The sequence below is a fragment of the Hemiscyllium ocellatum genome, chromosome 32 (assembly GCF_020745735.1).
Source record: "Hemiscyllium ocellatum isolate sHemOce1 chromosome 32, sHemOce1.pat.X.cur, whole genome shotgun sequence".
NCBI lineage: Eukaryota > Metazoa > Chordata > Chondrichthyes > Orectolobiformes > Hemiscylliidae > Hemiscyllium > Hemiscyllium ocellatum.
Window position 1 is genome coordinate 42,321,095 of NC_083432.1, and position 24,992 is coordinate 42,346,086.

The following is a 24,992-nucleotide window of genomic DNA, read 5'->3' on the forward strand; positions in this document are numbered from 1 at the left end:
GTTTCTCGTGTATTGGTGTACCCTAGTTTTACAGATTTAACTAATTTTTGTTGCTGTTCGTGAAATGTCACTCCTGTAGAATGGCTGACTTTCTAATGTATTAAGAGGCACTGAACCTCAAGAACTAATTCATTGGGTAAAGTGCTTTTTGATGTTTCAGCAAAGTAGGAAAGTACAATATTGATTTGGATTTTAAACTTTTTTCCCCTGTCACCTTTTTACACCAATTTTAAACATGAGGTTAACTGTTCTGGATACTATCCAAGCAACCTTATTTTTTTGGAGATGTTATTGCTCCAGAGGTGTGCAGGTGGGAATTGAACCCAGGACTGTTAGTCCCGTGCCAAGGACACTACCACTGCTTCACTAGGGCCCCTTACTGGCTCTTTAACTTTCATGCACTGCAATGAAAGAAAGTTCAATAGGTGAGATGCTGTATCTAAATTCCTGAAAGTATTTTTTTTAAAAATAGTTTTGATTACTTTTGTTACTTGGTATGCAGCTAAAACATTCAAAGAAATGTTTCATTGTCTGTCTAATATCATGACTTTCAAAGTGTTAGTCTGAAGAGTTAACAGGATTTGGCCTTGTGTCTCTCCACTGCAAAATGTCCAATATCTGCACACTCTGCTCCATGTAGTTAGAATTGGGGATAATTAAGTCACTGGAGTCTTTATAAAATCATGAAGGGCATGGGTAGGGTAAATATCCAGGGTCTTTTCCCTGGGTTGGGGGAGGGGGTGGGTGGAAGAAAGAAGCCTGGAACTAGCAGACTTGAGTTTTTATGATGAGAGGGGAAAGATTTAGAAGGGACTAAAGGGGGCACCTTTTTCATGCAGAGGGTGGTGCATGTATGGAATGCGTTGCCAAAGGAAATGGTGGAGGCTAGTACAATTACAACATTTTAAAAGGCATCTGGATGGGTATATGAATGGGAAACATTTACAGGCATATGAGGCAAATGCTGGCAAATGGGACTAGATTAATTTAGGATATCTGGGCAGCATGGACGATTTGGACTGAAGGATGTGTTTCTGTGCTGGTCATCTGACTCTAGTTTACTGTTGAAAATTCACTGGACATGCAAAAGTGCAGTATGGCTTGCTTCAGTGCTGTAGCGATTCAACTGTCAGGTGAAGATGGCTAGAAAAAAAGCTCGTCTGGTTAATTTTTTTTTAAACATGGTATTATTGTGAATTTAGTCTCCCTCAAAAGTGGTTCTCCAATAACTTGAATTGAGGCATGTGGCAAAAAAAGAGCTTAGTTCTGAAAATGTAGTAGTTACTAGTTTGAATTTAGATATCTTTGTCAAGAGGAATAGACTTGGGGCACCAATTAATTTAGAATATATTTTCCGTTCTTGCATGGAGGGAAGTCATCAGGGAAAGTTAATGTCCTTCTACTATTTTCTAAGTGGATATATTTTTGTTTTATAATTTTGCAAGCTAGTTGCTTTTATTTACTTTGCACAGTTTTTCTTTTAGTGCTAAAAACCTTGTGCCATGACTTTCAGTTTTTTTTAAGTTTCTGATGCCATCTTGGATTCAAAATGGTAGCACCATTGCATTCTGAATACTGGTATGGACTGAATACCATTTTGACAAAGGTCAAACAAGAGGCATCCTTTATCAGTGTCTAAAACCAGCATTTGGCCTTGATTCGTGTATGTTGCTAATCCCTGCTCGCTCTTGGAATTTTCATTTCGGCCTGAGGAAGCCAGAACCAGAGCTAAATCATCATATGATCAGTTTGTAGATTTCTGACCACCTTCTGAACTTTGACCTCAACATATCCCACCAACACTCCAGATCAATGTGTCTTCTAAGTTGCCTGGCAGTATCGAAAGCCAAATATTTAATTTGCATGTAAATTGGCCTCTTATATTACCACGTGTGCATGGCCAAACAAACGAAAAGCAAAGAGGCCCCTTACTTAGTGTGTGGAAGTCCAAAGAAAGCATTTCTTCAGACTGTTGCAATCTTATCCGAGCCCTGACATCTCTCTGGTCACACTAGAGACCCACTTGTTTCTCTACCATGCACCGTATGGACTTGCACAATCACTCACTCAGTTGAAAATGTACGTATACAACCGTTTGCAGGTGCCGACTGTTGCGCTATCTGCGTTTTGAAGCCGAACACTGAATCTCAACACTGAATGTTAACACTGAGTAGAAGCAGAATAAGCCCATTTGGCCTATTGAGCTTCCTTTGTAACCCAGCAACATTGTGCCTGATCTGTTTGAGTTTCACATTCCACATTCCTATCTCGTTGCAAGTTAGCCTTGAATTCACTTTCCTAACAACAATCTATCCATCTGTCTTTAAAACATAATGATTGCACTTCCACCGCCTTCTAAGACTAGTATGTCCAAAGTCTGTCAACCCTCTGAGAGGGAACACAAAATTTCATCTGTCCCTAAATTTTTTAGATCTGCACCCTCTAGCCCCTTCCCTTTCCAGTGTTGGACGTGCTCAGGAAAAAAGGTGTTCCCCCCCCCCCCCCCCGCTTGTCCACCTTGCCAAGACTTTTCAGGGTCTTAACACTTCAATCAACTCCTCCCTCACACTCCTGAACTCCAGTGGGAATGAGCCCAACTTGTTCCAATTATCTTCAAGACTTCCACACTAGAACACCTAGATATCTCTGCAACTCAGAATTCTGTAGTTGTTTTCTGTGTAAATAAAACTTTTTGCTCTTTCGTTCTCCCTGTCAAAATGAACAGCAATCCCTCATTTTCCCATATTGTATTCCATCTGCCAGATTCATGCAGACTCAACTTATAAATTTCCTTTTTACAGACTCCATATGACCTACTTTTCCAACCTATCTTTGTTGTCTACCATGCTTTGATCCAAATTATTAATGTAAATTGTAAAAAGATGGTGTCCCCATGTGGGATCCACTTACCACAACTCCTTGGACCACCTCATTTCAATATTTGTCTTCTACAGTCCATTCTTAGTTTTTATTTGTCTTTTGGTAACATGTAGCTTTCATATGTGGAGTAAAATGTTAGCTAGCTTTTTTCTCATTTTGCTATGCAGGGCTGCTCCTTTTGCATTTTACTATCTCTGCTGTGGCTTGGAGCTTCTGATTTGGTGTCTTTTGTCTCCTATTAAAATCTGAAACATAGTTCAGAATTTGTAAACTCCTGAGCAGTACAGTGTTGAATAATAGAAGATTTATAATGGAATCTACTCTGGCACTTTTCTCCGAGAAATATGAAGTTTCAATACCGAAGAGGAGTGATTTGACCATGAATCTGTGTGGTTATTAGCTCCACATTGGAACTATTCTAATTCCATTGCCCTCCTCTTTCTACATATCCTTTTTAACACTTGTCCTCTTCAATATGTACCTAATTACCTGTTACATATAATTGACTTCACAGAAAGCGATTTGTATTTTGTGATTGAGCTACGTTCGAAGAAAACCATACCAGAAGATATCTGTCTCTCTTGTGTATAGCACCACTTCCTGTAAGTGTAACATTTACTTTCTGTCACCCTTAAACTTCCTATATCTAAGCCTATTTATTATATTTGCCTCCGATTGGTTCATTCTTCCTCTGAATAATGCCAACCAATTCCTCCTTCAACCTTTGCTGTCCTCTACAGTACTAATCACCAAACGTCTGAGAGAATTGGGCACTTCTGCTGCAACTAAGACCTTCCATGCAAAGTTCCATGTAAGCCGAGAGCTTGAATGCATAGTTGTACTTGTTGGCTCCCAGGTCTTTCTGTGAGCTAGGTGGGTTCCTATGAATGGATCCTGACCGAATGCCAGAAAGCCTGTAAAGTGTACAGCATGCTTGTATTCTAATCACTGACATAGTATTTGACAATATTGTTAGTGCCATAAGCACTTAAGATAACAGTCCACCCCTTATGCTATTTTGAGAGGATAAGGTGAATTTGCTTTTGTTCACGGTTTCCAAAAATACCAACTGACTCCACCCAGTAAACATAACAGTACCACACTCAATGGCCTCTTTAACAGTTCCGTCTCATCCTTGCAGTGCTTTTAAAAGCTAGCAACCTTACCCAGAGCCCCACAATCTCTTTTTGAAGTACTTCCATACTTTTCTGCTGCACCTCTAATTATTCTCTTCCTGAGATTGCCATGCTCAGTAAATCCCTTGCCAAATGCTTCCATGCTCACTATAATGTGTTAATCCAAATCAAAAACTTCCTTTCAGTATTACCATGACCCAGCATTCACTTCCATAGTCTCTCATTGTGAACTAAGCAGTGGCATTATCTTCTATGCTGACACTGTGCTGCTCCCAGAACCCTGGAATGCTGTTGCTTTCAAATTGTTTTGCCTCCCACCCCTCCTTAAATTGTTACATGCTTTCTGCTTGGAACATCTTTTAGTGTATTGTGCATTGTTTCTTAAGAACAGTAAGTCATTAAAGTTGAGTACATGAGCAAATATGCTTTAACAAATTGTTAATTGGCAGTTTTGTAATGCTCCCACAAAAGAGAATCATTTAAATGATTGTTGATGGTATAAAACACTTTATTCTGCACCTTGCCTTGTGTAACATTGCAGGTGTCTTTTGAGAGTTAGTACATTGAGAAAGCACATCATTCAGCAAAGGAGCAGCACAGTTTAGTTTAGATAAATGAGGTGCTGCATTTTGAAAAGGCACATCTGGGCAGGACTTCTACACGTAATAGTAAGGTCTTAAGGAGTGTTGCTGAACCAAGACCTTTTGAGTACAGGTTCATAGCTCCTTGAAAGTAGAGTTGCAGATCGATAGGATAGTGCAGCAGACATTTGGTATGCTTTTCTTTATTGGTCAGAGCATTGAGAATAGGAGTTGGGAGGCCATTTTGCGGCTGTACAGGACATTGGTTAAGCCACTTTTGGAATACTTTATGTGCAGTAAAACTTGAAAGGGCTCAGAAAAGATTTACAAGAATGTTGCCAGAGTTGGAGGATTTGAGCTATAGGGAGAGGCTGAATAAGCTGGGACTGTTTTCCCTGGAACGACGGAGGCTGAGTGGTGACCTTTAGAGGTTTATAAAATCTCGAGGGGCATGGATAGGATGAATAGACAAAGTCTCTTCTGAGGTGGGAGAATCAAAACTGGAGGGCATAGGTTTAAGGTGAGAAGGGACATATAAAAGGGATCCAGGGGCCAGCTTTTTCATGCAGGGGGTAGTGTGTGTATGGAATGAGCTGCCAGAGGAAATGATGGAGGCTGGTACAACTACAGCATTTTAAAAGGCATCTGGATGGGTATATGAATAGGAAGGGTTTAGAGGGAAATAGGCCAAGTGCTGGCAAAGGGGATAAGATTAGGTTGGGATATTTGGTCGGCATGGACAAGGTGGACTGAAGGGTGTGTTTCCATGCTGTACATCTCTCATTACTGTATGACTCTAGTCCAATTTCCATAGTTTCCTGCCCAACCAGCAGTAAATTCTGAATAATTTTAAAACCCCTTTTTACTTAAATGTTAGACTTTGTAGGTTTAAGGAATAAACCTACACCCTTGCAAGCTGGCATAACAATTTTTTTGTGCTCTAATTGACAGTCTGTTTGTCCTAGCAGTGCATCTGGTGATTATGTAGTTTCTGCAATGGGGAGGAGATCACCTTTAATATTTTATATCACACCCTTTTAACAAAATGCAAATGCTCCATGACACTTCATAGGAGTATTACTAAATGAAATATGGCCAATAGGGAGGGCATTCTGAAGCCTAAGGCCTAGAAAACTGAAAATGCAGCTACTGATAGAGCAATTATAATGTATGAGAGCAGAATTAGAACAGTCAAGTGGGTCTGCAAGAGATGATTGAAGTAAGGTGAGGCCAAGCAAGCTGTGGAGGGATTTCAAAATGAGATGAGAATTTTGAAGTTGGAACGTTCATTATCTGAGACCCAGTATTAGTCAGTGAACTCAATGATAGGGGAATGGGGCTTTCTGTGACCTGGACAGCTGAACTTTGTCTGACCTCCAGCAGGTTGGGGAGGCACCCAAAGATTTGTTGGGATAGACTCTGGAGGTCTTCTAGTTGGACTACAGATACAAAGATAAAGCAAGATGGTATGAGTCGCTGTCTTACACGTATTGATGCAGAGATATATGGAGATAACAACATTGTACTGATAAACCAACATCTCACACATGATGGCAACAACCGAACTTCTTGTACAGAATATTAAACCTTGGGTTTATTGCACAACTTTGTGCATGTTGGCCAATAATTCAAATTGCTAGAAAGTATTAAAAATGGAGATGGCAGTGTTTTCATGTTTTTACCTGGAGCTGAAAATTTACCAGCACTTGCCATTGTGCAATCGTACCTGACTTGGATTTAAATAATTAAATTTTAAGATCTAAAAGGGACCAGTCGACTTAAACACAGCTGAATCTTCGATGAACCAGAATATATTCTACAATGTTGTGCAAGATTTCTGTTAATAACATCTCGCTCTATCTGTAGTTTTTGCATTTTAAAACACAGGAACAGCAGTAATTGACAAAAGCATAAACAAATCACCATTGGAATACTTGGTAAAGTGAAGAATTCTGTGGCACTGGTTATGTTCAATGACTCCAGTTGTCTTATACAAAACGAGTTTAGCTTTTACTATTCAGTCTGGGTTGGAACTTAATTCCTTCTTTTACACAGCAGCTGTAAACTTTGTTCAGCAATCTAATCCATCAGTGTAGACTAAATAGAGCTAGTCAGTTTGTCCAGATAGGAACCTCCAGGTTCTTTGTAAAGGCATATGGATAACCATTTTTTATTTTTGAAGGCTTTTGTTGTGCAACCACTTTCATGCTGTATCAAACATGGCAAAATTTTGAATAGGCAAGGTGGAAGAGATGGTGTAATATTTAGTAGGGAAGAATTTATTGCCTGGCAAATGGACACTGATGTCTCTGAAGGTTTGCAAGTCTATCCCCACTTGCTTTTAATGCAAGTTGCAAGATTAACAGTGCTCTAATCCTGCAGCCAGTGAAGATTGAAAAATGATATCCAGACTATCCATTATTCCCACACCCTCCTTTAAAAAAAATGCTTGGAACAAGTTGCAAGCTGAAAAGAACAAGTCAAAGAAAGGGGTAAACCCTGTCAAGAGTCTAGATTTCAGCCTTGTTAAATAGTTTGTATAGTCTTTCCACAAATCACCATGGTTTCTGCTTTCCTCACATCACATACCAGCAACCAATCACTTAGATTTTTCCAACTGTATTATACACTTAATGGTAAGGTCCTGGGGAGTGTTGCTGAACAAAGACCTTGGAGTGCAGGTTCATAGCTCCTTGAAAGTGGAGTCGCAGGTAGATAGGAGAATGAACAAGGCATTCTGTATGCTTTCTTTTATTGGTCAGAAATACAGGAGTTGGGAGGTCATGTTGCGGCTGTACAGGACATTGGTTACGCCACTGTTGGAATATTGCGTGCAATTCTGGTCTCCTTCGTATTGGAAAAATGTTGTGAAACTTGAAAGGGTTCAGAAAAGATTTACAAGGATGTTGCCGGGGGTGGAGGGTCTGAGATACAGGGAGAAGCTGAACAGGCTGGGGTGGTTTTCTCTGGACGTAGGCGACTGAGGTGACCTTAGAGGTTTACAAAATTGAGGGGTAAATAGGCAAAGTCTTTTCCCTGGGGTTGGGGAGTTCAGAACCAGGGGGCATAGGTTTAGGGTGAGAAGGGAAAGATATAAAAGAGACCTAAGGGGCAACTTTTTCATGCAGAGGGTGGAACGTGTATGGAATGAGCTGCCAGAGGATGCGGTGGAGGCTGGTACAATTGCAACATTTAAAAAGCATTTGGATGGGTAGATGAATAGGAAGGATTTGGAGGGATATGGGCCAGGTGCTGGCAGGTGAGACTAGATTGGGTTGGGATATCTGGTTGGCATGGACGGGTTGGACCGAAGGGTCTGTTTCCATGCTGTACATCTGACTATGTATGCATGGTGTCCTTTTTGTGGTTATATTTTGACTGAAGTCCAAGTGGTTTGCCCCTATTACAGGGAGTGGGTCAACAATTTGAAATATAATTTGATAAGCCATGCCAGCTCAGTTTGGGTAGTGGGCAACTGATTGGAATCTTTTCTCAGACGTGGCGTTAGCTGTCACTTGGAAGTGCATAGATTAATCAAGGATAGCCAGCATGGATTTCTTAAGTGAAAATAATGTTCAGGTTATAAATTTGCCTGAGCTGGTAGGTTTGTTCTCTAACATTTCATCACCATGCGAGGTAACATCAGTGAGCCTCTGAAGTGCTGGTGTTGTGTCCCACTTTCTATTTGTCTTGCTCTATTAAGGTGGTTGGTATCATTTCTAGTACTTCTTTCTCAGAGGTTTGTAAATGCGGTCCAAGTTGATGTGTTTATTGATGGCATTCCAGCTTGAATGCCAGGCTCTAGGAATTCCTGTGTGTTTCTATTTAACCTGTACTAGGATGGAAGTGTTGTCCCAGTCGAAGTTTCCTCCTTCATCTGTGTGTAAGGATACTAGTGATGGCTGGTCATATCACTAGTACCTTTACACACAGACTAAGAAGGACAACACTTCCATCCTTAGGCTAAACAGAGACCTTCATGGGAATTCATAAAGGCCTGGTATTCAAACCAAAACTCCATCAATAAACGCATCGATTTGGACTCCATTTACCAACCTCAGAAAAAGAACTGAAAATGATAAAATCAGCCTTAATAGACCAAGACGCACCAATAGAAAGCAGGCCAGGACACCAGCACTTCAATGAAGGCTCATGATGTTACCTGGCATGGTGACAGTCTGAGCACAAACCTACCAACTCAGTGAGTAAACTTGAACTTCCACCTGAGTGACACACATCTGCTCAGATGAAAATCATGTCTTATTAATTTGAATCTTCTGAGGAAATAACAAGCGTTTTAGGCTAGTGCACTTTGGATTTTAACAAGCTTTTGACAAGACCCCACATGGCAGGCTGACATTTCTTCTTTTTTTAAAGAAAAAATGCTCCGGGGATCCTGGCAATGAAACCAGCTGGATACAAATTAGGGTGTTAAACAAAAGGCCGAAACTGATTATTGATTATTATTAGTACAGATTCCATTGGGGTCCACCCAGGCTGAGTACTAGATCATTTTCCTTTTTGTGGTGTTTATTAATGATTTGCTTGTAAGTAGGGGACATGATCAAGAAGTTACAGAAACTGTCTTATTTGTGGCAAGGAGGATCGCTATACACTGCCAGGTGATATTAATTGGCTGGTCAGGTAGATGGGAAAGTGCTCAGGTGGACTTCAATACCGAGCAGCGTGAGGTGATGCATTTGGGGAGGTTCAACAAGGCAAAGGAATATAATGGGAGAATGGTGAGACATTTAGAGGATATGAGGGACATTGGAGTAAATGTCTACAGATCCCTGAAGGAGATGAGGCAGGAGATAAGATTGGTTAAGACACGTAGAATCCATTTCTTAGCTGAGTTATCTTCTTTGAGAGTAAGGAGGTAATGCTGAATCTGTTTCAATCATTTTGTTAGGTCACAACAGAATATTGTGTGCCATTCTGGTCCCCTTATTACAGAAAGCATGTAATTGCCCGAGAGTACAGAAGAGATTTAAGGATGTTGTCAGTGCTGGAAAAAATACCACTGTGTAAAGATTGGCTAGGCTAGAATTGATCACCTTGGAACAGAGGGTGCTGAGTGACTTTTGTTTTTTAATTAAGATATAGTGAGTGGAGTGGATATGAATATTTACAGTACTACATCTGCAGTGAACTGATGAAGGTTTAAAGTGATTGCTAGAAGGTTTAGTGAGATGAGGTTTTTTTGACGCAATGGGTGAATGGTGTCTGGCACTTGCTGCTTTGAAAGGGACACTTGACTCATTTTTAAAGTTGTCTGGGTATATACTTCCAATCCTGTAATGGCAGTAGTGTGGATCAATTACTGAAAGTGAGATTAGTCTGGGTGGCTTGTACCAACATAAGTACAATAGACCAATAGGCCGCTTTCTGTGTCTTAAAATTTTGATGGATTTTTCTCCCAGTTCACCCCCAGAGTTTATGCTTATTGTAAAAATCATAGATCTTTGCCGCATGTTTCAAAACTTGGATTATTGTGTCAGTGATTGAATAACTAGCCACATGATCTAACTGTTTTGCCAAGTTATTTCATGTGGACTGTACACCAGACATTGTTGTCATCTGTGTAAAGTATTCCAGTGTATCTAAAGATGAAGCTAATACCAATGTTCCACTTTATTGACAATTTTCTAAAAATACACTGAAAACACAAACCAGTAGCATTACAGTGCTTGTCTAACAGTAAGCTGTTTTGAAGATAGTGTGTCTCAAGTTTTGGTGTTCTTTTCAAAGTCATTTTAACCCAAATGCTGGAGCTAATATGAGCACTGTCTCATGTGGCAATCCTTTTGGTAGGGTGCCACTCTAACTTTTGTTCTGAATTGTTTTTGATCTGGCTTGGATATGAAGTAGCTTGGCAGCAATGTGAGGCTGCAAGCTCTTGTGTGTTATTGTCTGAAAAATATGTGGAGAGCTGCAGATACAATGAGCTTGCAGGTGACTAATAAGTGTCAGTGGATTGGCTGCATCCTTTTTCTCTACCCCTGTAAACAAAAGCCGTAGCTGTCTGGACAGATTTGCACACCTTTTTTAGAATAATAGAAATTCACTACAAAACAAGACGATTGGGCCTATTGTATCTGTCGGTCAAAAAAACGAAATCTATCCAGTCAAATTTCACTTCATTTCCAGCGTTTTGGTTTGCAGCCTTGTGGGCCATGGTGTTTCTTAGAACATTACAGTGCAGTTCCAGGCCCTTTGGCCCTCGATGTTGTGCCGACTATGGAACCAATCTGAAGCCCATCTATCCTGTACTATTCCATTAGTCTTTTATAAATGTGAAGTGTTTCTGTCTTCCTTTGCAGCCATTGCTATCTTTTTGTAAAAAAAATTAACTGTTCTTGATTTTGCCTTAAGTCTAATTTGTTATTGGCTTCTCTACTAAGGGAAATAGGCCCTTCTGATTCACCGTCTAATTTTTGCTCCATTTAAATCTCCCCACCAGCTCCTCTATTCTAAATAAAACAATACTGGCCTGTTCACTTTTTTTTTTGTTTTCCCTCAAGCCTGTGTAAGCTGCCTCTGCCTGCTAATAAAATTCCCCCTCCCATTCCCCCAGAAAGACATGTCCATCCTTGGCTACCCTCCACTGTCGGTGAGGCCAAACGGAAACTGGAGGAACATAAGAGTTAGGAGCAGGATTGGCCATCTGGCCCTTCGAGCCTGCTCTGCCATTCAATAATATAATGGCTGATCTTTTTGTGAACTCAGCTGCACTTATCCACCCTCTCACCGTAACCCTTCCTCCTTCATTGTTCAGAAAAAAAACTATATCTTGGCTTTAAAAACATTTACTGAAGTAGTGTCAACTACTTCACTGGGCAGGGAATTCCATACATTCACCATCCTCTGGGTGAAGAAGTTCTTTCTCCATTCAGTCCTAAATTTGCTCCCCCTTATTTTTTGAGGCTGTGCCCTCTTGTCCTTGTTTCACTTGCCAATGGAAACATCCTCTAACATCTATCGTATCTATTCCTTTCATAATTTTGTGTCTATAAAATTCCCCATATTCTCTTAAATTCCAATGAATACAATGCCAGTCTACTCAGTCTCTCCTCATAAGCCAACCCCCTCCACTCAGGAATCAACCTAGTGAACCACCTCTGCACCCCATCCAGTGCCAGTACTTCCTTTTTAAAGTAAGGAGACCAAAACTACATACAGCAATCCAGGTGTGTCCTCACCAGCACCCTATAAGGCTGCAACATAACCTCCCTGCTTTTAAACCTTTTAGTAATGAAGGACAAAATTCCATTTGCCTTTCTAATTATCTGTTGTGGAGGTGGAAAAGCACAACGGGTCAGATAGCATCCAAGGTACAGGAAACCTGAACAACAGCTTATATTTCACTTGGGAAGCTTACAGCCCAATGGCCTCAACATCGACATCACCAGCTTCAAAGTCCCTCCTTCTCCTGCCTTTTCCCATGTCTAGCCCCACCCCATCTCACCTCCCTGATCTGTTGTAACCTGGCCATCTTCCTACTCACCTATCCACTCCCACCCTTCCAACTGACCAATCGCAGTAACTCCTTGCCTGTATCCATCTATCATCACCTAATCAGCACCCATCCCCATATACTTCTGGGTTTCCCCCCCCTCCTCCCCCAATCCTGATGAAGGATTTGAGCCTGAAACATTGACCTTCCTGCTCCTTGGATGCTATTTGACCTGCTGTGCTATTTTAGCTCCACATCTATTGACTCTGGCTTCCAGCATCTGCAGTCCTTACTATCTCTCAATCATATCCTTCAGAGAGTACACTGACTAACAGTGTATATAGTTCTTTAGCTGTGGCCTTCATAAAGGTTTAGCATAAACATCCTGCTCTTGCATGTCATGCAATGGCTAATATGGAAACATGTTGTATGTTGCTTTAACTATCTTTTGTTCTTTGGGAGTTATGGTTATGCTTTTCAAAGTCCTCTTCCTCTATGCTTCTCATCATCCTATCAGATCTGCTCTCTTCAAAATACATTATCTCATACTTGTCTGGATTGAATTGAATTTCTGTCCACCCTGTCATACACTTGATAATTTCCCTCTGTCTTCAGTTTGGTTTTCTCGAATCAGCAACACTTTCTTCATACAAAGACCAGAGGAGTTTTCTTGATCTAATTCCAAACACAACTTTTCAAATTTTCTTTGAAAAATAAACCAGCATGGATTATGCATTTGGGAAAAGTCTGTAGTTATACTGTTATCACATTTATTCACCATCCTTCTTGTTTCTAAGTTTCTAAAAACCTAACCTTGATATTATCCAACAATTTTCACCTTAGCACCAGGGGTAACAGATTGTGTGCGGATGAACCTTCGTGTTTGTGCGAGTTTTTGTCTGTGTGTGATGTTACTTACAAAACAAAACTGTACTGGTTTCTTCCGATGTCCGGTAGGATGTTTATTTCTAGGTCAGATTTTTATCAGTATGTCTGTCACTTTTTGTTATTTCTACAAATCTGATTGGATGCAGATCTTAGCAACTAAGTGAGCAGTGATAGGCTAATTACTTAAATTGTTTTATTGTGGGTATGAATGAGCAATATACCAGATTTTTTTTAAAATGGAAGTATGTTTTTATAACTAAAACATTTATTAGTTACAAAAAAGTCATCATTAGGCTAATTGTCCACTTAATATAATTTAGACCATTTTTCTTCCAGTGTTTGATTCTTCAATGAACAAGTAAAACTCCTTTGCCCATATACCAAATGCACCTGCTGATTCAGGAGTCTCTGGAATTCATGGCAAATCTTCAGACTTTTTTTATTGATGACATGTCTCATTTTGTTCTGGGGTAGTGTTTTCATTGCTTTTCCTGAGATTGTCACCCATGAAGTATGCTTAATTGTTTTGACTTTTACCCATAGCTGCCTAATAACTCCAATCACAATGTCAAAAGGAGGCAATTCTCCATGATTTCTCATAATTTCATGATTTGGTGAAAGTAACTTGCATGTAAATAGTTAGTGAGACTTTGAATGGACCAGATGGATTAATATTTACTCATCCCATTGAGTTGGCCACACTCTCAACACAAACCAGTTCTCATTTGATTTCTTTGGCCACAACAAAGCAACAATGAGACCTCCAACTTGGAAACTTGGTCAGTTTTGCTTTGAGGATTTTTCAAATGCTACATATAACAATAAGTTTTGCTCATGCATTCCAACATCAACTTTGAATGGATCACCAGTGGAATTTTTATCACCAAACTCTTCTTGAGGTGATACATACCACTTCTGCAACATCACAGAAGATTGACACTTGGTCATAATGTTAGCACGTTTTGAGAAGATTTGCAGTTCCGGTTGAGGTTCTGGATGTAGGTTTGCTCGCTGAGCTAGGTGGTTTGTTTTCAGATGTTTTGCCAACATACCAGGTAACACCAGTAAGCCTCCGGATGAAGCACTGGTGGGGTGACCTGCTTTTTAATTTTAGTTTTCCTTGGGTTGGTAATGTCATTTCCTGTTCTTTTTCTCGGTCGTAAATGGGATCCAAGTCAATGGGGAACTTCACACCAGCATCTACAGGAAAACCACACAGACCAAATACTGAACTACAGAAGCAATCATCCCAACATCCACAAACGAAGCTGCATTAGAACATTATTTCAATGAGCTGCCACACACTGTAGCACAGGAACTACAGAGTAGAGGAAAATCACCTATACAGTGTATTCAAAAAGAACAGGTACCCGATGAACACAGTCTGCTGATATTTTTTTTTCTCTCTCTGCAACAAATCCAAACAAGCAGACAAAACACATCCAGAAACCCTAGCCACTCTTCCCCTATATCAAAGATATCTCTGAAATGATTGCCAGACTACTCAGACCCATGGCATCGTGCTAGTCCACAAACCCACCAACACACTAAAACGACAGCTAATGAACTTGAGGGACCCTATACAGACAATGAGCAAAACGAATGTCATTTACAAAATACCTTGCAAGAACTGTAACAAACTCTCTACACTGGACAACAGGCAGAAAACTAGCCACCAGAATACATGAACATCAACTAGCCACAAAAAGACATGACCCACTCTCATAGTATCTTTACTAACAGATGAGGAAGGACACCACTTTGGGGACAACACATCCATCCTAGGACAAGCCAAACAGAGACATGCGAGAAATTCCTAGAGGCATGGCATTCCAACTGATACTCTTATCAACAAACACATTGACTTGGATCCCAGCCTCTGAGAAAAAGAACAGGACATAACATCACAGGAAATGACATCATCAACCCAAGTAGACCTAAATACACAAATCAAAAGCAGGTACACTTGAATGTTACCTAGTATGGTGATGAAGCATCTGAAAATGAACCTTCCAGCTCAGTGAGCAAACCTACATTCGAGGTAATGTTCATTTTTAATGTGCTGGTGCAGGCACAATGGACCAAATGGCCTCTTGTGTCAAAACACTTCTGTCATTCTGAACCTTGCAGATGCTTCCTGAGTAACTTTAATTTGTAACCCCAAACTTCTTTAAAGTCATGTTCCTGAATAACTTCAGGTTTTATTTTTTAAAAAGTGACATCTCCAATGAATCAATCTGCAACACATATGAAGTGATTAAGACTTAACAGCAATCTAGGTTTGTTCAGTGCATCACACATTAAATGGTTCCTCCATCAGTTGTGCGTAGTGACAGCAAAGTGCACCACCTACAATAAGTACACCAAATTGCAGAGACTCTTAAGACTGCTTCCAAACAGAAGAGCAGAAGGGTAGAGATGTATGGGAAGACTCTCACCGACAAGTTCAGCACCAAGCTAGACACCATCCTTACTTGGAATTATGTTCCTGTTTCTTTAGTGTCTCTGGGTCAGAATCTTAGAAAGCCTTCTCAAACCCTAGCATGGTGGATGTGCCTACCTTGTACTCTGCTCAGGTTCAAGGAGATGGCTCCCCGATACCTACGTAAAGGGGATTGGCAACAAATGTTGGTTTTATGCATGGATCGCATTAGCTAATCATTTTAAGAAAAGAGCAGGTGCTCTTATATTCTGGATCAGTTTGTAAAGGTGCACTCTAAACTTGAGCCATATAGTTGAGGAAAATTGCAGTTGATGCTTAATCTTGTCTCGTATGGATGGCTAACAAATTCTGAAATGTGGAGCTGGCTTGGGCAAGGATCAACTTTGGCAACTTCTGCAAAGTTTTTTTTTATCAACTAAAATTGTTTGGAAAAAACAATGCAATGTAGCTGACATAATCGCATATTGAACATGAAGGAACATGATTTAACACAACTCCTGAGTTCAAATTTCAGCACTAAGATCGAAAAGGATGCAGATTCCCTTTGGAGGTGACTGGAAACCTGCAAACAAATGTATGATTCAAGGGTCTCTGCTGTGTCACCATTAAATTGTTGAAGTTAACATTGTAGCTTGAATGTAATGCAATCATGCAGGTAACCTTCCATCTTAATCAGTTTCCAGCTGCTAACCTGCAAGCTTTTTAACATATAAAATATTTGGATAGGTACTTTGAGAACTTCTGCTGCTTCCTCCAGTTTTCAGAGACAAAGAAACTGCAGATGCTGGAATCCAAAATAGACAGGCAGCATCAGGAGGTGGAGAAGTTGACACTTTGGGTGTGCCCACCAAACCTTCAATGGAGACCATGGCGAGACCCTCTCTTGAATCCCCTTTTAAAACTACTTCCTCTGCCTTAAATTGAAGCCCCTGGTTGTCAGCTCAGCCTAATCAAGTTTCTATCCACTTTACTTGTCCTCTCAATGTTATATTTCAATTGGATGTACCCACAATCTCCTCCAAAGCTGTTTTGGAAGCATGTTGTGGAGGTGCTGGTGTTGGACTGGGGTGGGCAAAATCAGAAATAACACAACACCAGATTATAGTCCAACAGGTTTATTTGAAATCCGTTCTCTGCTACACGTTTGGTTTTGAATGTGCTCCATCACCCTTTGTCATGAGAGAGGAAAAAAACTGCTCCTCTTCTCATGAAGTTTATTTCCCTTAACTGTCTCAGATCTGTCCTCTGGTTATTGATTCTCATGCTAATGAATTGAACTGTTTTCGGTCAAGTAGCAGAAATACTGTATCTGGTGGCTGACCACGTGTTTGTTACTAGTCTAGTTCAGATGTTTTGTACAAAATCTACTTAAGGTGAGTTGAAACTTTTTAAGTGTGTTTTGCAATCTGTGTGCCAGACATGGTATTGTAGTTTTATTCACCTATTGTGGTTGAGAAGATAATGGCTGTATCAGGTATTTGAAGTGTCACAACTGTAATTGCTTTTGTTGTTTCTTTTGCCTCTGCTTTTGAGAGCATTATCAGTTTGTTTACTGACTAGTTATGGAAAATAGTGTTAGCAACTAAGGCATTAGGAGTGGTTTGTGAACCCTGAGTTTCTTGAATGTTGAAATAGAGACCAGAAGTAAAGCATCTCATTCTTAAATTGTCATTTTGCTCTGTAATAAAGAGGAACTTAACAAGTGTATTGTCTAGTTTGAATATATTTGTCTAATTTTCAACTTAACCAGGAGCTGAAATCTAATGTCTGACTTGTAGGACTTCAGCAGTGTTAATGTGTAACAGGTGCCTCTGTTATAAATTGCAACACATCATTGAGTTGTTAATCTGATGTTGGGTACTCAACAGATTTTATAATTGTATCTACTTTCACTGATGTGAAGTTTAGTAGTCTTGCTATTTTTGGGTCATAAGTAAAAGAAAATACATCTGAGTCTCTGGTAGATTCGGAGGGAAGAGAGATGAAATTTAGTGAGGGGTTTTTGTTCAAAGTAAAGACAAGTAGAAAAAAACTAAAACAATTTTTGGAGTTGGGAAAAGGAGTTTAAAAAACACAAATCTCTGTATTTGAGAGAGTACTTTCTGCTACCAAATAAAATGCCTAGAGCTATTGTTTTCTAAACTAAGGTTTTTTTTAACTGGGTAAGTAACTCAGATTTTTTAAATATTTTTTTAAAGGGTGGTATACATTTGGAATACAATTCATTCATGAAACATAGGCATCATGGATAAGGATTTTCTTCCCTTCTCGCTCAATCTTTGTGATTAGAAGATGTTAACAACTGGTTTGCTGCCCTTTTGTGCAGACAGAGGTGTAAGAATTGATGAAGTAACTTTGTTAAAACTCTTCTTCCTCCTTGCTATTTTTATTTTCTTGGGGTGGATCTGTTCTGCACTTAGTTTTGGTCTCATGATATAGAAACCGATATTCCTTTCACTGGTTTGGATCCTTGCATTCTGTGTTTTCATTTGCACTTAGAGTTCATTCAATATATGCATTATTCATTAATCACTTTACAGATGTCATTGTGTTGTGGCTTGAAGGTGGACTGTACTGTTGCATATTGCAGATGTTGTTGTAACAGCCTTTTAATATCTTTCTGCATGATTGTTTGACTTGTCACAAAACAAATAATGGTGTATTGTAGAGGCCCCCTCGATGGTTCAAAGAAAACTTTGAGAGTCTGATGGGAAGTTGCACTGAGAAGCATGTTGGGAGTTGTATGCCACAATGTACAGCATGACATTTCAGAAGTCTGCTGAGTCTTAGTTTTGAGTTCAAAACACTGAAAAATTGAAGTGGGCTAGTTTATTTTTCTTAAACTGTAAATGCACAAAAATAAATAAATTTAAATGAGTTACTGCTGTCAACACCTTTTTTTTTAATATTTGCTCCCAAATTGCTGACTGAACAGCCAAAATAATTTTCAATTAAATATTTTTGAATGGCATTGGCTTCCCTGCTAACTCATTTCAATGATAGCTGTCTGCTAACTGTGTGTTGATCGAACAAATAGAGTCAAAATCACCAATGAAGGGGTTCGTACTTGTTCAGTTGTAACATAGTTCATGTTTAACAAAAAGTATTTGAGCTAGTCGTCTTTTTGAGTTCTGAAGGTCTTTGTTCTCTGCCATGCATGCAGACTTGGAAAACTACCAAGGGAGATGTAGCATGTATTTCTTTATAAATCTAGCTTTCAATTGGAGTATCCTACACAACGTTGGCATTTATAATTGGCACAGCACAGAACTAGGGGAGGAGAGAGTGAACTATTCTCTAGTACTGCATTTAACTGTAGGTACATATGGAGCAAAAAATTAATCATTGAGCTTCATACATTGCCTATCCCAATATGGAATTTCTTCTCTGAAGGAGTGAAGATTAGGCGATAGGATCGGTACTTTGCAATTTTTTTCTTTTCAACTGACAAACAAGATAGCCCAGATGAGACCTGGGGAAACTGAAAGCCAGGATTACTCCTAAGCTTCCCGATTTGCTGAGCTACATGTTTTGTGCAACATTACTTAGTGTGGAAACAGGCCCTTCGGCCCAACAAGTCCACACCGACCCGCTGAAGCGCAATCCACCCATACCCCTACATTTACCCCTTACCTAACACTACGGGCAATTTAGCATGGCCAATTCACCTGACCCACACATCTTTGGACTGTGGGAGGAAACCGGAGCACCCGGAGGAAACCCACGCAGACACTGGGAGAACGTGTAAACTCCACACAGTCTGTCGCCTGAGGCGGGAATTGAACCCGGGTCTCTGGCGCTGTGAGGCAGCAGTGCTAACCACTGTGCCACCGTGCCGCCCTCACGGTTGAATTTTTTTTTTTCAGAACTTCTTCCTCTTTACCTCATCAACCCCTGATCGAGATTATGATTCAAGTTTGCCATTCACATAATAATTTCAAAGCTCGGCTGCGGTTGCTGATGTCTGCGGGCAGCTGACTGGCCCTTGTTTTGAAATGGTTGCTATCAATTCCATACTCCCCATTCCCAATGGCTGCTACTTTACCCAGCAGTGAGTAGAGAATGGAGCCTCCACATTTGTTTCCATTCTTGTTATTGTTGTTTGAATTTTGTTTTGCTCCTGGCGTGTTCTAACACTAGCCTTCTGTTTTCTAGATGTTCTCGAACAACGATGAAGCTGTGATAAACAAGAAACTCCCAAAGGAACTGCTTCTCCGGTAAGAATAACATAAATTGAATGTCAGTGAAGGACCTTTTTGCTGTCAGGATTATAGAATAAAAAATACAACATTCTTAAATGGTCAAATTTGGCGCATGTACAAATTTATTTTGAAATACTATAAACATGTTTCCACAAAGTGCACGTTGGCAGCATAACTTTAAAGTTTAAGCTATGACTCACAGCAGAAGAAATTATCACCAATTTTTACGTTAAGACCATCTCATTTCAACCACAAGTATGCAGTTTTTCACCTGGTACTCAGCCTTTCGGCTTTTCTGTAATTCCTCCCCTCCAGAAGAACATGTTTTTTCAAGTTACAGATAGGATTATTGGAAAGTTTCTTCATGGTATCACTGTTCTTAAAATTGAAGGCTACTTTCAGAAGGTAGGAATTATTAAAGTTTAAAATGAGCAGCTAACAACAAAACTCTGGCATGTATGCTTATTGCTGCTAAAGACCACAGGTTTAGGTCTGGAGTTCCAGTCATACTTCCTGGCAGGTATCTTGTTCCTTTTTTTTCTTTTCACAATGTAATAGTTCTGAACCGATTTGTAATAGATATTTAAATACCTTCAGAATTTTACCAGACCTCAGCAAAATCATTTCCTGATGTGGTTTCTCTGCTGCTTTTAGTAAACTTGCAATGTGACTTGTTTGCCTTATATTTTGAGCCACTTGGAAGAAATATTTTATTTCCTATCATTCTGAAATGCCTGGAGGGTGGTGCCCAGCTGTTTCATTTTTGAGAAAATGTCACCAACAAAGTTGCTTCTCTACACTGCAATTTATTTTAGTTCATTTATCATTAATTTTGCTGTGTGGTTGATCATGGGTAATGAAGTTTGCAAGATGTAGGATTAGGTCTGTTATGCTATGCCATTATTTTTCTCCCTGATAGAGCAAATGGTCCCAAAATCTGACTATGTCGGGTTGGACAAATCTTGACTTGCTTTTGAGACCCAAATTGAATTAAAATTGCCTTTGGTTAAGATAGCTAGTGCTTGAATGCTGAAACTATTGACTCGTCACGTTAATCACCTTTTTTTTTTAAGCTATTTATGTTACACTTTTTAATACCATTTTAAAAGTACTTACTTTCTGGTTCCTTTTATTCAATGTAGTGTTCATAAAAGTTATTTTCGGGATATGAAAAGCTGCTTCAGCAAAGATTTCATCCAAAATACTGATTTGAGATTCACAAAATGGCCATGTTTGACACTACTTTCATTTTACCCTTTAACTTATAAACCTGAAGACTTGGCGCTGTTGATGCAGTTATTGGAATGGTACATATTTTGTTTGAAATATTTTAAGATCTATAAAAACAAAATCTAATTTGCAATGGCACTCAATTGCAAACAACTACATTTTCTTGGTGTTGTTCTTTTGACTTAAACTTGAAAATAAGTTGAGGTTGCGTCTTCGTTTCGAGTGGTTGACTTGACTTTGAAGATTCCATGTCCAGGTTCAAAAAAACAGCAGAGAAGTACTATCAACATTTTTGTTCACCATCAGTCTGTACCAATTAATCAGTCCCTGTTCTTCCCACTGTTGACCATTTATGTTTGCCTATAAAGTGGCTACTAAATTTGACTAAATAACGGAGGACCTTGATATGCAAAGTAGTTATGGAAATGTTTTCTTTTTGGAAGAAGCCAGGATTGAGTGACCCAAGGACAGTGCAGCTAGAAAGGTAACTTAGTCTAGAAAATGGGAAAATACAAGGTTTGCTCTGATCACCAGAGTGGCAAATGAGGAATAGGTTTGATAGCTTTATTTCTGAAGTCTTTAAAAAAAGCCGTAGATTTTTTTTTCGTTCCATATTAACAGTAATAGCAAACTCCTTTTGTGTTTATGTACTGGGGAAGCCATGCTTAGAAACTGAATTTAAAGAGCCACTATTCAATCTGTTTGAAATTTGTTTCTAAATACCTTTCTTGCTTTTTTTTTCCTGTACTTTGCCAAAAATAATTTGGGCAGGAAACCGAATTGAATTAAGTACCAGATGATTATTCAAATATGCAGGAAACAATGTAATTTTAAACTTTTTTTTTAGTCAGTGGAGAAGTCCTAAGATTTTTTTGTAACTTAAAAGCATTGTGGAAAGTACACAATGTAAGCACAATAGCTTTGATCACAAACATGCTGTTTTATAAATAAGTTGGGCCATAAGCAGCAGTGTAATTGTAATCTTGTGTCATAGTGTAGTAAACTTGTGATTTCCCTACCTTCAAATGCTGTTCAGTTGTTCTGTCTGTTTAAATTCTAAGCAAACGTTGGGAGCAGTAGTGTAGTGGTTGTATTATGGGCTTAATCCATGGAGCTAGACTAATGAGCTTGAGACATGAGTTCAATCCCTCCACTCCAGTGAAGCAATTTAAATTCAGTTAATTAAATAAATCTGGAATAAAATGTTAGAATCTATATTGGTGAATGCACAACAATTGGATTTCTATCTGACCTGTCTGCCTTACTAATATTACCAAGAGGTGGTAATCTCTACACAATCTGGCCTATTGTGATTTCAGAACCACATCAGTGTGTATTCTTATTTACCCTCTGATATTGTTGTAAACCTCTAGACTGCGAAGAAGGTGACTGACCACCACCTTTAACAAATGCTGGTTTTGTCACTGGCACTCCAGAATGAATAAACAAAATTGCACATCTTCGAGGGGGAGTAAAGAATGGAAAATAAAACCAACCTGTATAATTAATTCCATCTCGCTCGCTTTTTTATATATCATTTCAAAAGTTGGTGTCCCAACTAGAAATGGGCTGCTTCTGATCAGGCATGAAGATCGAACCAATATGTACTTCATTGGAGCAAATTTTGAATTCTCTACAAGCATCTGTCTTGTTGAAGAAAATTAAATCCTTAACTTTTTGACAACTGTTTATATAAAATAAAACAAAAACAAATGGAAATTTTCTGAGAGGAGTGTGGTGTTATCAATAGTGATCTCTGGATTTCTTCCAAGACTCAACAGTTCATGACATTTTGTATGTGCTGTTTAAAGGAGGTAATAAGTCTGTCTTTTGTCTGATCGTTACTAGAGAAGCTGACCAGATTCAGCATTCTGGATGAAGTAAATGTAAAATGGAGTGGGGTTTTAATATACATGTGAAATATTCCATATTTGGTGGAGTAAACCTAAATCTTTGGTCTAATTATGCAGAAACTTTCTAGGCTATTTGCCTCAACTTCTGTGGAAGTATTTATGGTTTACACTAAATTCAATCTTCCTACTCCTGTGTCATTAAACACAAGTACATGAAAGACAAGATTATTTAGGTTCCTCTTAAATCCACCTGTGTTGTCCCAATGTGTTCTGGTTTTTGTACGATTTGAGGAACATTTCAATATTTCTGCTAGAGTAGCAGTGGGTGAGTATTTTAACTATTTTATGTAAGGTGTGGAGCTGATGTTGTCCTTGACTTGAATCATGGTGTGATGCATGTTAAAATCAAGTGGCCTAAGATTTTAACTGGTGGTATGTTGCCTCTTGCATCAGATGATCATTGCGTCGTGTCTGCCCCCAAAATGTGAATATTTCTATATTTGATTTGAATATAACCTACCCTGAGCCTCCATTGCATTACTGAGTCAATGTTACAGTGTATAAATGCTGTTGTTTTGATGATACTTTGAAAAGGAAGACAGCAAACATTTCAGGTGAGTACAAAATTGAAGATTGACATTAGGATGTTCTCCAATTCCAGATCAACAGTTTTCCTTCCAGCAGCATAAAACCAAGTGTAAAACAGCAAATATTAAATTTCTACTTGCAGACCTTGAAACATACAAATAGACTGCTAACAGCAGTGACTGAAGTTGAGTAATTAATTATGCAAAGTGCTTTGCAGCCTTACAGCAGATGGGATATGGTGATAAATGCAATATCTTTTATCCTGACTATAAATGGGTCTTTAGTTACATCACAATAGGAATAGTTTGTACTATTTCAAAATAAAGAAATTGTACTTAAAAAGGATTCAGATGAGACTTGTGCTGGAAATTGATATTCAAGTGAATTTTTTTTCATAATAGTTGATGGGAAGATAAATTCGATGTTTTTACAATTCTGACCAGCACAGACAAATCTTGAGCATGGAATTTGAGATTAGGGCAATTTCCATCTTAACGTTTATAGATAAGAGTAAAAGGTGACCAACAAAACCATTATTCTCTTCATTAAATTCATTACTATAGATGTAAAAAGGTAGATTTGCTGAATGTATGATCCAAAGTTAGTAGGGATGCACATCTGTCTGTCAGAAGTATATATTATGGGCTAAGTGAATGAGTAAAAATTTGGCAGGTGGACCCTAACTCTAAGAGGAGGTTAGCATTTTGGTCAGCAGAATATAAATTGGAAGAAGACTGCAGAGTGATGTACAAAAGGTGTTGGAATGTTCTTTTGTAAAATATTAAAAATTAGCATGTAGTAATTGGGAAGGCAAATGAAGTGTTCACCTTTTCTAACAGGGGATGGATTATAAGAGTAGAAAGGCCTTCTACAAATGTACACTATACTGGTGAAAGCACACCATGGGAACTGCACCTATTTTTTGCCTAAGTAGGGATATCCTTGCATTGGATGCAGTTTAGTGAAGGTTCAGTAAGTTGATTTTTGAAAGAAGATTGTCTTATGAGGAAAGATTTAAAACAGTTTAGATCAAATTATTGAAATTTGTCAAGTGATCGTATTGAAACACAACACCTTCAAGAAATTCTTCAAATATAGTGAAATGATTCCACAGAGGCCAGTATCCCATCTTTGTTTACATAAGGAGGTCACTCTTTATTTACATGTGCGCAGTATGTGGGCTCTGCTCAGACAATGCATTAAAGCTGTCACGTTAGAGTTTCTGTATCCCATTCTTGAGTCAGATTGGTTCTTGTTTCAAAGTAGGAATTTATAAAGTATTAGGGTACAGTGTAGTGGGGTCATCTGTAGTGTGACGTGAACCCAAAGTCCCGGTTGAGGCTATTCTTATGGATTTCACACCAGTTTCGGAACCTGAGGGTGGCCTCCTCCAGGACCTTGGGTTCATGCCACACTACAGGTGACCCCACTACACTGTACCCTCTTTCACATGCACACGCTGACCCCCTCTCATACATATCTCCCACACGCTCACCTATGCACTCCCTGTCTCACAGGCTTATAATCTGTCACACTTGCCAAGCATGTACACACCTGCAAACACACACTCATGTGCACTTACACACACATGCAAACACACACTCGCTGTCTCTCTCCAGCACATGTGCGCACAAGTCTATGGGGTGAATTTGCATTTGCAAAATTATATTTGCAGATGCATTCTACTTTGCTCAAAAACTCAATCTGCAGGCAGTCAATCCATGTAATATTTTCT

At 39.1% G+C, this 24,992-nt stretch overlaps 1 protein-coding gene across 1 annotated transcript in view; it reads left to right on the forward strand.

Moving 5' to 3' along the window:
- Positions 1-24,992, forward strand: part of LOC132831030 (F-box/LRR-repeat protein 20) — a 214,301-nt gene that overhangs the window by 32,001 nt on the left and 157,308 nt on the right. Inside the window, exon 2 of the mRNA XM_060849068.1 lies at positions 19,540-19,601. Within this exon, the coding sequence (XP_060705051.1) occupies positions 19,540-19,601 (62 nt within the window). The remainder of the gene's footprint in view (positions 1-19,539; positions 19,602-24,992) is intronic.